Source organism: Phasianus colchicus, chromosome 1, assembly GCF_987193195.1.
Source record: "Phasianus colchicus chromosome 1, bPhaCol1.hap1.1, whole genome shotgun sequence".
In the NCBI taxonomy this organism is placed as follows: Eukaryota; Metazoa; Chordata; class Aves; order Galliformes; family Phasianidae; genus Phasianus; species Phasianus colchicus.
This window is the reverse complement of record NC_143436.1, coordinates 32198618-32212172: the sequence shown is the minus strand read 5'-3', so window position 1 is coordinate 32212172 and position 13555 is coordinate 32198618. Positions and strand designations below refer to the sequence as shown.

The following is a 13555-nucleotide window of genomic DNA, read 5'->3' as shown; positions in this document are numbered from 1 at the left end:
TTTTTTTTTTTCCCAAACCTCTGTTTTGATGAGAAAAAAATGATGCAGATTAAAATTGCGCCTAACGCAATGAAATGATTGCTTGAATTGATAAACAGTGTGTGAAAAGTTTCATATAATTATTGCCCCTTATTTTCTCACAAAATGACAAGAAGCCCATCAGATTCTTCTGATTGCTTTCTGGTGAATTGCTGTGCATATATTCTACCATCTGAACTTGACTTGGTGTAACTGTAATGTATCTGTTGCTCAAGCTGACGCATCCTGGTTATGCAATTTTATATTATACCAATCACTTTTAAAAAATAATTATGTTTTCACATAGCTCAGTGTACTCTTTATTACTAATGTCTCTTTCAAGCATCTCTGGAATACTTTATTTCCCAGATTTTTATGGTGTTCACCTATGAAAAATGATAAAGAAAGGAAGCCGCAGTTTGTATTCTTGTACTCTATTCTTTATTACTTTTTCTTCATTTCTAAATAAAGTTGACAGAGTTTATCCCAGACAGCTATAAATATCCAACCAATATGCTGATCAAAAAGCAATATGAATACAAAGCACTCTCACACACATTCATTAAAGTAGAATTTTGTTTTGTAAGATATAACAAAGGGAAGGAAATACCATCAGGAATATATGTTGGAAGTATTATGAAACATTCAGCATCATGCTGACTGAAATGGAGATCTGAAAAACAGCAAAGGTTAAGGGAATATTAACATACAAGATTATGCTGTTCTAAGGCATCTCTGATCTGCAGGGGATTTTAGAAAACCCACAAGGTCTAGCTAGATTATGTAAAAGATGGGAAGCTTAGATTTCAATGCGCAATTTTCTCCATGGGTATGTAGGGTATTATATTCTCTTTTTTTTTCTTTTTTTTTTTTTCCCGTTTGGATATTCAGCCATGTGATTATGTCAGCCCCTGATAGAATCACCTTGAGAAAATATGATTATGAAATCTCCATGTGAAATTCTGCAGAACTTTTGAAAGTACAGGTTTCTGGAATCTTGGGCAAGATGTTACTTTTTTCAGAACAACCAAAGTGACTTTCTGAGGGATATGCATTAATAGTCAGCCCCAGAAGCAATGCTACCTGCAGGTATGCATCGTGTTACACCTGGGAATATGTGCAGTCCACCTAAATTCCACCACAAACAGCTCGGACAACTCAAGCTTGATCAAATATTGCAGACACTGTTTGGATATATTGTTTTGTCCTTTGTGAGGGCAGTTCTTACACACAAATATTTTCTAGGTATTTATTTCCTGTTCAGGAAGTGATGACACATCGTTCTCTGTTCCGGGCACAGGAGAAGTGGCTATCTTTGCTATCATTTCCTTCGTGCAGTTTGCTATTGAGACACAGATGAGAACCCTAGAGTTATAGAATCTTGAGAGTTCGAAAGGAACCTTAGATGTCATCTAACCCAGCTCCCCTGCAGGAAACAGGGACATCCACAGCTAGATCAGGTTGCTCAGAACCCTGTCCAGTCTCCAAGGATGGGGTATTCACTACCTTTCTGGGAAGCCTGTGAGGACAGGATTCAATGGGCTTGAGACTAATTACATGATTGAATCCTTACCAGCAAGGAATTATAGAATTACATTTAGATCCAAAGGACATAGGTGTGTAAAATAAGTAGGTGGGCTGCAGAAGCCCAAAGCTGCAGTCAGAAAATAGTCCCTTCTGAGGCTCCTAATTCTGGAGGTAGTGGGAGGATATTTCCCTCCCAGACTGAAAGCCTGTCAGGCACTTGAAATCTTCTGACTTCCCCTTGACTCAGCCTCGCCACCATCACAGATCAGTTAAGTGTTGGACAGGCCACCCAGGCATCTTCATTCAGAACAGCAATAATAGTCAGTAAGCATAATGCTGTGCACTGGTGACCGAACAGCTCACACGGTAAGTATGCATACAGATGCAAGCCATTAGCAGCACTGTATCTTCTGTTCATGCTACGTACTGTTATACGTGATATCTCCTATGCTGAGTGTCATGGGTGTCTGGTGTAGACTCTAGCTGGGCTTCTAATGGATTGTAGACAGTCTTGCTCCTAGTCTGGCATCTAACTGTGTCCCTATGCACACAACGCCCAGCTTATCATTCCTTCAGTACAACTGCTACAGTGACTAGAATACCTCCTTTTTTTTTCAGCCTTCAGAGTATTGCTTCAATCTCCATACTACAGAATAAGGAAAAAGAGTAATCTCTACCAAATTAATCAAGAGAAAATTCCTTTCTGATCCCAGGTTTGGTGATTAGTTTAATTGTGACCATGCAAGTAAAATAACTCTTTTAATGCCACTTGGGTTTAAGATCTAAAACTCATCATTTCATTCTAAGTCACTTACTTACTCATTAATATGGGTAAAAAAATTACTGCAGCCTCCCTAGTGCTGCAGGGGAAGACATAGAAAAATTGGAAATAAAAGTTATATATGGGGACTGCTCCAAAAGTAATGCCTCCTATTTGATGATGGTGGTGGTATGGAAGTAAAGGCTGAAGCTTCCTGCTGATATTTCATTGCATTTTGTTGCCACGAGACAGAGGGGCAGTCTGACAAAATAGCATCTGACATGGAAGCAAAGTTATGTCATTGAATTCCTTCATGCAGAGAAAATTGCACCATTGACATTCGTCAACATTTGCTGAACATTTATGAGGATCAAATAATGGATACAAGCACAGTGAGGCAGTTGTGCTGAAACTGCATTTCAGCAGTTGTGACAGCAGGTCACCTCCATTGGTGCAGATTTTTACAGCCGCAACATGCAGGCTCTTGTTCAGTGCTGGCAAAAATGCATAGGGAATGGTGGTTGCCATACTGAAAAACAGTGTTTTGTAAACAATAATTTGCTCTATTGTATAGTGTTATTGCGGCTTATTGTTTTCTGTGGAAATAAATAGGAGGCTTTACTTTCACAACAACCTATTTTGAGATCTGAAGAAGAAAAACATAGGCAAAAAAAAAAAAAAATGGAAGCAAACTTCACCAATGATCAAATGTAATCCTAAAATACAGGGTTACTGTATGTTGGTACTTGTAATCAGTGAAATTTTGACTGCTAAGTTCTTTGTGATATCAGGCAAAGTGTCATTAGGAACACCAGTAATCACATAAAGGGAAAAAGTTGACTCATCTAACTGGAGATAGCCTCTCTGGGCCTCAAACACTCCTTCTCAGGAAGTGGCCTCCATCCAGAAAACAGTCTCCCTTCAGAGGCTAGCCCTTAAATGAGCCTGGGGGGAAGGAGGAGGGGGGGGCAGATTCATGGTGCATCCCTTCCAGTCACGTGGGAAGCACAGGTAAATTGCTTGCACCTGTGCTTCCTGGGCCAGCCACCCTCTTCTCCAGGTGCTCAGTCATCAGTTCAGACTGTGACATATCAATTCCCTTACATTGTACCAGGTAAATAAATAAATAAATAAATGTGAATGCACAACAATCTGATTTGACTTTAGGCTCAAGGGAATATTACTCAAATGCTTCACATTTCTGATTCTGGGCTCAAGTCTTTCCCTATATTTTTTATTCCCAGTATAAAAAAATATACATCCCTTGTCCTCTACCCTATTTAGAATACCTTTAATCTTCGTTTTCTAATTTCCTAATTAAATTAATGTTGGCCATTTCATAACCATTCTACCTTATGTCTTAAATTCTCTGTGTTAATATATATTTATAGTCATTACTTCCACTCTCATCCAGTTTTTCTGCTTCTTTCCAAACCTTGAGAGAGAATGAAAGCATCAAAATGCACACAGCCAAGGAAAGCATGCGTAGAACCACAAAATTTTGACCCTGCAACAGAGACATTCTCTTGAGAGTAGGTGAAGTGAGTGAATTTCAAATTTGTATGGTGACCTTATACATTGCCTAAGCACAGCCAGGAAGCAGGTGGCATTCTTTTGCTATTTCTCGATAGCTTTAATTCAACAGGTAGTATGACAGAAAGTTGTTTGATTGGTTAGTTTTGTTTTGCCTGACTGAACTCACTGTGAACAAAACACAGCTGGAAAATTCTTGTGCTTAGAGCCCAAGTTGCAGGTACTTTCCCAGCCCACACTTGTGTTTGGGATTGCCGTAACCCAGGTGCAGGGTCTTACATTTGGCTTTGTTGAACTGCATGAGGTTCAGATGGGCCCACCTCCCAGGCTCATTAAGGTTGTCCCCCTGGATGGCAACTCTCTCCTCAGAAGGGTCAACATCATTCAGTTCAAGGAATTGAATTATGCTATGGTTTTACAGGTGTCTGGTTGATGATTACCCTGGTTACTTCTACATTAGGGGCTGAATATTTGAAATACAGATGAAAAGACTTTGAACTTTATCACATATTATTCCTTTGTTGATTCACATCAAGCCACTGCACAAAAATACTGATGTAAAATCAGTTTTTAAAACTAAACTAGTACCTGTAGAGAAGTATCTTGTTAAGTCCTTAGATGAATAAAGAAACAATTTAGAGAACACAACAGTAATCTATCTGTACCGTTCCATAACTTTAAGATGTCAGGGACTTTTTAGCAGTCCTGTATATACAAAGCACAGTTATGAAGAATGAAGCTAAAAGATGAGGAATTAGATATCTGATTGTAGTTGCAGTGCAATGATTTTATTAGGGTCACAGAGATGTAGTGGAATAGCTCACCCAACAGGAGCACTGAAATGCTCCTTGAGAAGAACAGGCTGAGACGGAGGAATTACCCTTTATATGAGAGGAACAAAGCAAAAAGCATGGCTAAAGCTCTCAGACTTATAGAATGGCCTGGGTTAAAAGGCACCTCAAAGACAATCTAGTTTCTACCCCTCTGCCATGGGCAGAGTTGCCACCAACTAAATCAGGCTGCCCAGAGCCTTGTCCAACCTGGTCTTAAGCAATCCAGAGACAGGGTGTCCACAACTTTTCTGAGCCACCTGTTCCAGTGACTCTCACCACTGAGTAAAGAATTTTTTCCTAACAGCTAAAATCATTTTCTCCTCTTTCAGTTTAAAGCCTTCAGGACAATAGATTTCAGCCTCACAAGGGATCTATTCAGAGTTTTAAAAGAAACAATGTCCTAAAGATGGGCCAATGAGAGCTAGATGACTTATAAGGATTAAATCCTCAAAATTAAAAAATGATCAATCCCTATATGCAAGCCAAGAAAAGATGGCAGACCTGCTTGGATGAATAAGGAGGTTGTGACAAAACTCAAGTGTGAAAAAGAAGCACAGTAGGTGGAAGCACAGTTGAGTGATTCAGGAGGACTTACAGAAATGCTGTCTGAGCATGCAGGGATGGCATTAGAAAGGCCAGAAAAAAAATAATAAACAAATAAATAAATAAAAAAAGAAGTTGAATCTGGCAGGGAACATAGAAAGCAACAACACAGGATACAGGAATAACAGCCAGAAAGGGAAGAATAAGGAAAATGTGAGCCGAGCACTAAACAATATAGTGGACTTAGTGACAAAGGACATGAAAAAGACTAGATGACTTCATTGACTCAGTATTTACTAGTAAGATGAGCTTTCAGAAATCCTATGTCTCTAAGATCAGTGAGAAACAAAAACACACTTATCGACAGCAGAGAAAGAACTATCTAAGTTTCTAAATGTGTAGTAATAGGTTCATTCTATGATTCTAAGGGTAGAAATAAAGACTGAACCAGTCTTCTCAGTGGTGCCAAGGGTGAGAGGAAATGAGCAAAAACTGAAATAATGGGAATTCCATCTAAATATTCAATACATATCTACGTACCTACAAGCACTATTAAATACTGGAAAAGATTACTCTGAGTCTCCATCCATATACGCATACAAACGCAACTAAACTTGCTCCTAAAAAACCTGACCTAGTTTACCCTGTTCTATACAGTGTGGTTGAGAGATAGTCTCCATCAGTTTTCCAATCTCAGCAATTCCATTGAGGAGAACTAATACTACCAGTAAAAATAAATAAATAAATAAACAAACAAATCCACTCACCACAAGTTGAAGGCCTAAGATATTTGGCAATCAGTGTGAAACAATAATAATCAGAGGACTGTTTGATGCTTTGTGGACCTAAGTATGACACTTCAGTCTTGACCCAGTAACTTTTTCTAGCAGCTATACCCACAAGCCCTTTGACTGAGGAGCCACATCTCCATTCTTTCAGTGAACTGTACTGTACTTGTGGTAGACTCTTATTTCTTATTTCAAGAAAAAGAAGAAAATATGGCTTTCTAGGGTCCAAGACAATTAATATAATACCCTGCATTTGGAAATAAAAACAGAATTAGACAACTTCTCTAAGATTTAAGATGAAGTTAGGAGCTTCCACCTTTCTCAGATGAAGAGATGAACTTACCTGTCTTAGAGTTACACAAACTTTTTGTGTAAGACTGGTTGGTGGAGACTCTTTTAACAATGCTTACCCAGTTTGTAGGTTTGATCTGGTAAGCCTGGTAATTTGACTGTTAGTCAAATTTCTAATACGTAAAAGGGTTTTATGTTACAACTGACATTAGACAAGGTGGAATTCCAGTGATTTCAGAGGTGCTCAAAGACTGACTCTGAGATATACGTGGCAGTTCATTTTGGATTTAGCTTCAGCTGTTAAATACACATATAGAGCTGTAGTTACATGCCCATTTTTTCAAACAGAATGATAACCATCATCAAATTTATGACCATTTATCAAAGATGTTGGAAAACTGAAGATTTTTATGAAACAATTTATTCAATAACTGAATTAAATGTGCACTGAAATATGCAGATCATAATTTGCCAAGTAATTTGATACACTAAATGATCTTGCTGGAACAAGTGAGGAAAGACAGTATGTTTAGTCTAGTTCATTTACGTCATTTACCTCAACAGGAGATGGCTCCTGGAAAAAATTTACAAAATGAATTGATACATTCGAAAGAACTGCCCCTTTCCACCAGCACTGTGCGTGTAGATGTAACTCCAGATGTTACAGAACTACCAGTTATGAACATAGTTTTTCATGTTTTTCCTTTACAAATTAGCAGTGTAGCGATCTCGATTCAGGAAGTCTTTATAAGCACGTTTTGCATCTGTTTTACTGTGTGGGATTCTCCCAAATGGTTCCAGATCATTGAAGCAGGTATCAAAAACCTCATCCACAGCTTTTTCCGCAGTCTCTCTGCTAACTTTTCTAACAGCCAGAATGGAACGAATTGCTCTGTCTCGCACACAGGTCTAAAATGAAAATCAGATAAAGAAAATCTGTCATTACTCGAAAAAGCAGAATACATCCTTTTATCCTTAAAAAAGGTTTTGTCAAGTACTAACTTCTACTACACGCACAATGATTTTTTATTACAGAAAAGTCAAGCAATGTCTCCAATAAGCATTAAAATATGTAGTTTTCAATTCTGTTTTGACTACGTATCTTAGTTTTCCATTGCATACATAAACCTTCAGAAAAGAAAATGATATTACATTTAACAGGAAAAAATAAAATTTTAGATTTGCTGTGGGTACTTAATATGTGTATACTTTGACTTGCACACAAAAGAAAATATGTCAAAAATAAACAGACATAAATACCAGTTAGTACTTTTCCAACTGAAATTCTTTAAAACATAAAAAGGAACGATTTCTCTATTGGCCTTTGTTTTGGTACATTTCTTTATGTCTACTTTTGCTTACACAGTTTGTATACTAAAAGATAAAAATAACATAAGCATCTCCAGCTACAAATGCTGGAGCCAGCATATTGCTGTTCTGGAGTAAACAAGACTAAGGACTTTAGGACTAAACCTGTAATCTTTATTATTAAAAAAATAATTCCTTTAAGAAGCACATGGTGCAACTTTGCTCCCTAACCCTGGTAATACAGTTGCTGTAACCAACAATATGGCAAAGAGTCACAATATGCAAGTGGGCTGGCCACGTACCACTCTTCTCCCTTTATCTCTCCCCTTTTCTAGCATCACAGTGTGAGGATGTCCATTCACAGGGTAAAGTCCTTTTGCATTATCAAGGCCCAGGTGGTGGGTCACCATGAGGATGTGGTTACACCCCTCACATAATGTGGAAGCACAAAGAGCACTTGGAATTGGGACATAGAACTGGAAATTGTAAAATCAAGCAGTAGCATGCACCAAGTGGGAGCCAGACCAGAACTGCTGCTGTCAAACCTATGACTCCTCTGGTACCTCATCTTCATTTCAGAGGACTGAGTGAGTGGCTCATGTTTGTTTAGATGAAGTCAGAGTTTAGGTTACGATTAGTGCATTACATACTGATCAACAAGAATCTGACCCAACCTGCAGAGGGTCCAGGTGACTGAAAAACCTGTGTAACTAAGAATTCCAGAAACTTTGTGTTAAGTTTAAGCTACACTAAGTGACAGAAATTGTAGATAACAATCAATGCTGACTGCTAACATTCTATGTAATTATAAATTCTTAATTATAATCAAAACCCTGTGGCCAGCTGTCATTCTTCCAAAGATCTCTAAAACAATCTGCTTGTCCTCAGTAGCGTTGGGTGATGTGATTATTTAAACCCATTGCAATACTTCCTCCAATTTTCAAACCCTTAAAAGTTTTAACCCTTTGGAGCAGGCAAGTATTCCTGTTACATTTCCTGTGAATCCTGATTTTGTTCAGTTTTGATTAACCATCCACTGTCAGTGGCAATGCTTTAGAATATGACTAAGTATTCTCGTATTTCATTTCAACAAAAATAATTAAGAAAGTGTTTTAAATTAATGATCTCAATGAAGGGACTGAGTGCACCCTCAGTAAGTTTGCAGATAACATCGAGTTGGGAGGGAGTGTTGATCTGCCTGAGGGAAGAAAGGCACTACGGAGGGACCTGAATAGACTGGATAGATGGGCCAGGTTAACTGTATGAGTTTCAATAGGGCCAAGTGTCGGGTCCTGCATTTTGGTCATGAAAACCCAGGCAACACTACAGGCTTGGGGAGGAGTGGCTGGAAAGCTGCCTGATGGAAAGGGAGCTTGGTATACTGATAGACAGTCAGCTGAATATGAGCCAGCAGTATGCCCAGGTGGCCAAGAAGACCAGTGGCATCCTGGCTTGTATCAGGAATGGTGTGATGAGCAGGACTAGGGAAGCAATCCTGCCCTGTACTCAGCATTGGTGAGGCCTCACCTTGAGTACTATATTCAGTTTTGGGCACCTAGTACAGAAAGGACATTGAGATGCTGAAGCAGGTCCAAAGAAGGGCAAGAAAGCTTGTGAAGGGCTTGAAGAATATACCCTATGAGGAGCAACTGATAGAACTGGGGCTGTTCAGTCTGGGGAAAAGGAGGCTGAGGGGAGACCTTATTGTTCTCTTCCAATATCTGAAAGGTGCTTACAGCAAAAGCAGTGTTGGTCTCTTCTCACTGGTGACAGGACAAGGGGAAATGGCCTTAAATTGTGCCAGAGTAAGTTTAGGTTGGATATAAGGAAAAAAGTCTTTACTGAAAAGACTTTTCAGTAAGCACTATTCCAGTTAAGCACTGGAATAGGCTCCCGAGGGAGGTTGTGGGATGTGGTGCTCAGGGACATGATTTAGTAGAGGGTTGTTAGTTAGGGTAGTATGGTTAGGTTGTGGTTGGACTTGATTACCTTTAAGGTCTTTTCCAACCTGGGCTATTCTGTGATTCCACGAACCATTAAAAGTTAATTAAACAAAGGTTAATTAAGAGCAAATCCATAGGAGCATTGGTCCTGTCACACTACTGCTCTCCAGAAATGGAACTGCAGGGTAGTACAGAGAGACAAACAATAATATAAAATGTGGATGAAAAATATCAGAAACCATCAAAAAAGAATGCTATTATTACATGCACATCTGCAGGTACAACTGACCATGTAAACTGTGAAATTAAATTACAGACTAATGTTTCAGGACTGACTGGTACCTTACATCTGTAAAACTAATAATGAACTTCCTTCAGGAAGTACAAAGGTAGGATTAAGGAGGAGGAAGAAGAAAAAATAATGCAGAAAACTAAATATTAGGAGGCTGCTGCTTTGCAGAAAAACATTCAGTCACCTGCAACAACTGCAGAACAGGCCAGGAATGTGAATGCAGGTTCCTGGATAAACAAGGCAAGATTAAGCTCCTTATGCTTTCCCCTCCTCCCCAGCCTACCTGTTAAGAACATACTCCAGTTGGAGTGGTATGAGGAATATGCAGATTGCTTAGTTGCATTCTGCTCTCTTCTCATTAGCAGAGAGGTTTAAGAATGGGAAATACACAAAGAATGCAAGCCAAGAATGAACAAGACTGCAGGAAATAGAGGAATGTGCACAACAACAAAGAAACAATGAGTGCAGTCTGGATATAGATGATAGGCACAATTAACAAATCCTGAAGTACACATCCAAAAGAAAAACTTTTAGAAGAAAAACAACAGGGCCCTGAGGAAATCTGAGACATAAACAAGCACAAATTGAGGCTCAGTAATGGGAGAACAAAATGGAAAGAGAGAAATAAAGGGTACATAAAAGTAGAACAAAGGTATTAAGGATTGTCAGACATCTACTTTTTTCTGTGACATTTTCAGCTATAAAAGGAGGCAGAGATCAAATAGGTAAAGAAGGCTCATTTGTTAATCAGAAGACGTCAATATCTACAGTCTTTACCTGATGATGTCCTTTCAATCCAAATTTAAACCTAGCTATTTCATTCATCAGTGTACAGTCTCCACTGAGATTAGCAGCTCGAATCTATCAAGGGAAAAAAAAAAGCCACAAGATAAGAAAAACATGTGGAAATATAAACTTTATAAAAAAGTAACTAATTTTTTCTCAGAATCTTTCTAGTGGCTGAAGGCGGAAAATATTCCTTTCCAATTTGCTAAGTACAGAATACCCTTTTTAACTGCTCATTCCACCCCAATGGATTACAAAGTAATACTATACAGTCTGCAGGTTTCTCTGGGGATTAAAGTTCACATATTCTCAATGCTTAAATGAATGAGCTGAAAACAACAATTGTAGACTCCTAAAAGAAATTAAGTTCATCCTAAAAGCACCTATTTTAGAAACTGATAAAAGAGTCTGGAAGAAAAGCAGGTACCTGTCAATGACTACTACCTGCAATATCTAGAAAAGCAGTAACCCAAGCTCTTTAGAAATAGACACATTTAAATGAGTACATCTTCTTTAGCTTGTTAACTATCTTGTCCTATGCAGTACAATTTCTTCTGTCAACTGTTCCACACATTAACTCCTGAGTTAAAAATCACAGATGAAACTAAATTGCGTAAAATTAAGTACCACTGTGAAAACAAATACAGAGAAAATATGAAATGGAAGAATTAAAACATTGACTGAATAAAACTTGGAAACACTGTAATTATATAAAATAAGTATCAAAAGAACTGGAGAAAACAGTCTCAACAAGACCAAGATCAAGCCCAGTCATATACCATATATAGGAGTAAACAGTTCTATACAAACAATACTGTACTATTATATATACAGCATAAAATGTGCAACTACCAACATTACAATCAAAAATTGTATGCTAAAGAAGACAAAATGTCTAAATGAAAAGCAAGTTAGCATAGTTCCCAGCTGCAGGAGAGGAAAAAAAAAAAACAGTACAAATATTCAATTAAGATGTGAATGTATTCTAATCTCAAACTATTCTCATATGGAAATAACCACGTCCTGTTACACTTCCACCCACAGGGACAGCATTCTACTTAGTATAACAATGACTTACCACTATTTGTGAAAACAAAAGATTTGTTGTCTATATGAAAACTGGTTAGGTTGACCAGACAGAAAGAACAAAATATCTCAAGAGCATTAACTAAATAAAATTCATATAACAGGACGTCTAATTAAATGTCCCTAATGACAACCAGCAATGAATTCAATGATAACATTAGAATCATTTGAACTTACCTCTGAGCAGGCCAAATGTTTGACATTTTTAAACCAGTCAACATGAGCACGGCAGTGATCAAAAGCATGTATCAATTCATGCGCAACCACTCGGTTCATATGGGACTGGTGGTGAATGTTGTTCTGACACAGAACAATCTGCAAAAGAAGAGATACAGGTATCTTTTTCATCAAGTTTCAACATCTCCTTTACTTCTTAGAGACCCGCTGCTTAAAACCTACAGCATACAGACTCTTTAGGTCATCATTTTTCAACATTAGTAGCCCCATCAATGTACTAGCAATGCAAGTTCGATACTGGTGAACAACTTTCACGTGCCTTGTTTTCATGACTTTAACTCAGATATCAGTACATTTTTTCATTAAGGAATAAAACGTTTAAAAATCTGTAGTCCTCTAAAAGGTCAGCTTGGTTTGGAAAGGAACCCTGAAGATCATCTCATTCCAGCCACCCCTGCTGCAGGCAGGGTTGCCAGTCATTAAATCAGACACTACATCAGGTTGCCCAGAGCCCCATCCAATCTGGCCATAAACACCTCCAGGAAAGAGGCATCCAAACTTCTCTGGGTAAATTTCTCCCTGACATCTAAACTAAATCTCCCTTCTCTTTGTTTAAAACAGTTCCCCCTTGTCCTATCACCATCCACCTGGGTAAAATGTTGATTTCCCTCCTGTCTGAATGCTCTGCATTGACAACATCTAGTTCAGTGCCTACCTGAGAAGTGGCAGAATCGAAACCTCCACTGACGCAGCCATCACAGTTTTCACAAGAAAAGTGCCGATCATTGAAAACAGTGCTGAAAGGTACAAAGTGTGGGAAGAACTTGAGAAAGCCTGCTAATCCACTACAATGAAGATGTTACCACACAGAATGGGATGAAGTAGTTTACATACCAGCCAGACTGCTTCATGGCCGCAATAAGCAGTTGAGCATACGGATCTAAAAAAACATTGCTGCAGTCAATTTAGTAGACAAAAGTTTTGAAAGTCATCTACAATCAGAATACAAGGACCGTCATAACAGAAAGAATGCACTGCATATGCAAATTTTTGCTTTGCAGCATTTGACCTTCAGGCAATCACTGACACCTGAGTGCCAGAGCTCAGGCTATGCAAAGCAACGCGCTCAAAGCTATTGAGAAGTGAAGTCACATCTGACGTTATTTTATAAGTAGCAGGCATGAAGATAACGGCCAGGGTCTTTGCAGGCAACATAACAGAGCGAAAATGAAGCCCTAAACGTGAACTCCCAAACCCCGCAGCTGCCGAGGCCCCGTCCTGCCGCCGCAGCTCTCCAGAGGGGCAGCGCCCGGCACCTGGCGGTGGGCAGCCCTGCGGGGCGGCTGGAGACCTCGCGGCCCAGGGGAGAGCTTACTCGTCTCCAGAGTCATCCTCAGCATCACCTGGCACCTGTTGTGGAAGGTGAAGAGGCTGCGAACCAGGAAGCTCTGCGGCTCCTTCTTGCGATCGGGGAAAAGCCGGTATCCGAAGTCATCTTCCTCCTCCCCACCGTCAGCACCAGGCGGCGAAGCAGACTTCCCGTCCTCCATGGCAGCTCCCTGCACCCTCGCTCCTGCCGGCCACCGTCCCCGACGGCGGGGCAAAGGGCGGCCGTGCCGGCAGCGCCAATCGCTGGGCCCGCTTCCAACCACGTGACTTGGGGGAGTGGC

At 39.5% G+C, this 13555-nt stretch overlaps 1 protein-coding gene across 5 annotated transcripts; it reads right to left on the bottom strand.

The window, feature by feature from the left end:
- Positions 1-461: 461 nt before the first annotated feature.
- ATP23 (ATP23 metallopeptidase and ATP synthase assembly factor homolog) lies at positions 462-13543 on the bottom strand. Of its 5 annotated transcripts, none has more exons than XM_090138089.1 (6): positions 13296-13543; positions 12780-12839; positions 12601-12682; positions 11886-12023; positions 10614-10697; positions 462-7202 (listed from the first exon to the last, which is right to left on the bottom strand). In XM_090138089.1, exons 1-6 carry the CDS (start codon positions 13433-13435, stop codon positions 6999-7001), a joined length of 708 nt encoding a protein of 235 aa, XP_089994215.1. In that variant the 5' UTR covers positions 13436-13543; the 3' UTR covers positions 462-6998. The 5 variants fall into 5 exon arrangements, with proteins under 5 accessions (XP_089994215.1, XP_031445405.2, XP_089994226.1 ...); XM_031589545.2 differs by having other exon boundaries at positions 12780-12825; positions 13289-13430; XM_090138100.1 differs by having other exon boundaries at positions 12780-12877; positions 13289-13401.
- Positions 13544-13555: the final 12 nt, after the last annotated feature.

Coding starts and splice junctions, on each gene's coding strand:
- ATP23 (XM_031589546.2), bottom strand. CDS start 13,435: ATGGAGGACGGGAAGTCTGCTTCGCCGCCTGGTGCTGACGGTGGGGAG. Junction 12,024..12,600: donor TCGATTCTGCCACTTCTCAG/GTAGGCACTGAA, acceptor CTTCTTTTGCAG/ATTGTTCTGTGTCAGAACAA. Junction 10,698..11,885: donor AACATTTGGCCTGCTCAGAG/GTAAGTTCAAAT, acceptor TTCCCTTGATAG/ATTCGAGCTGCTAATCTCAG.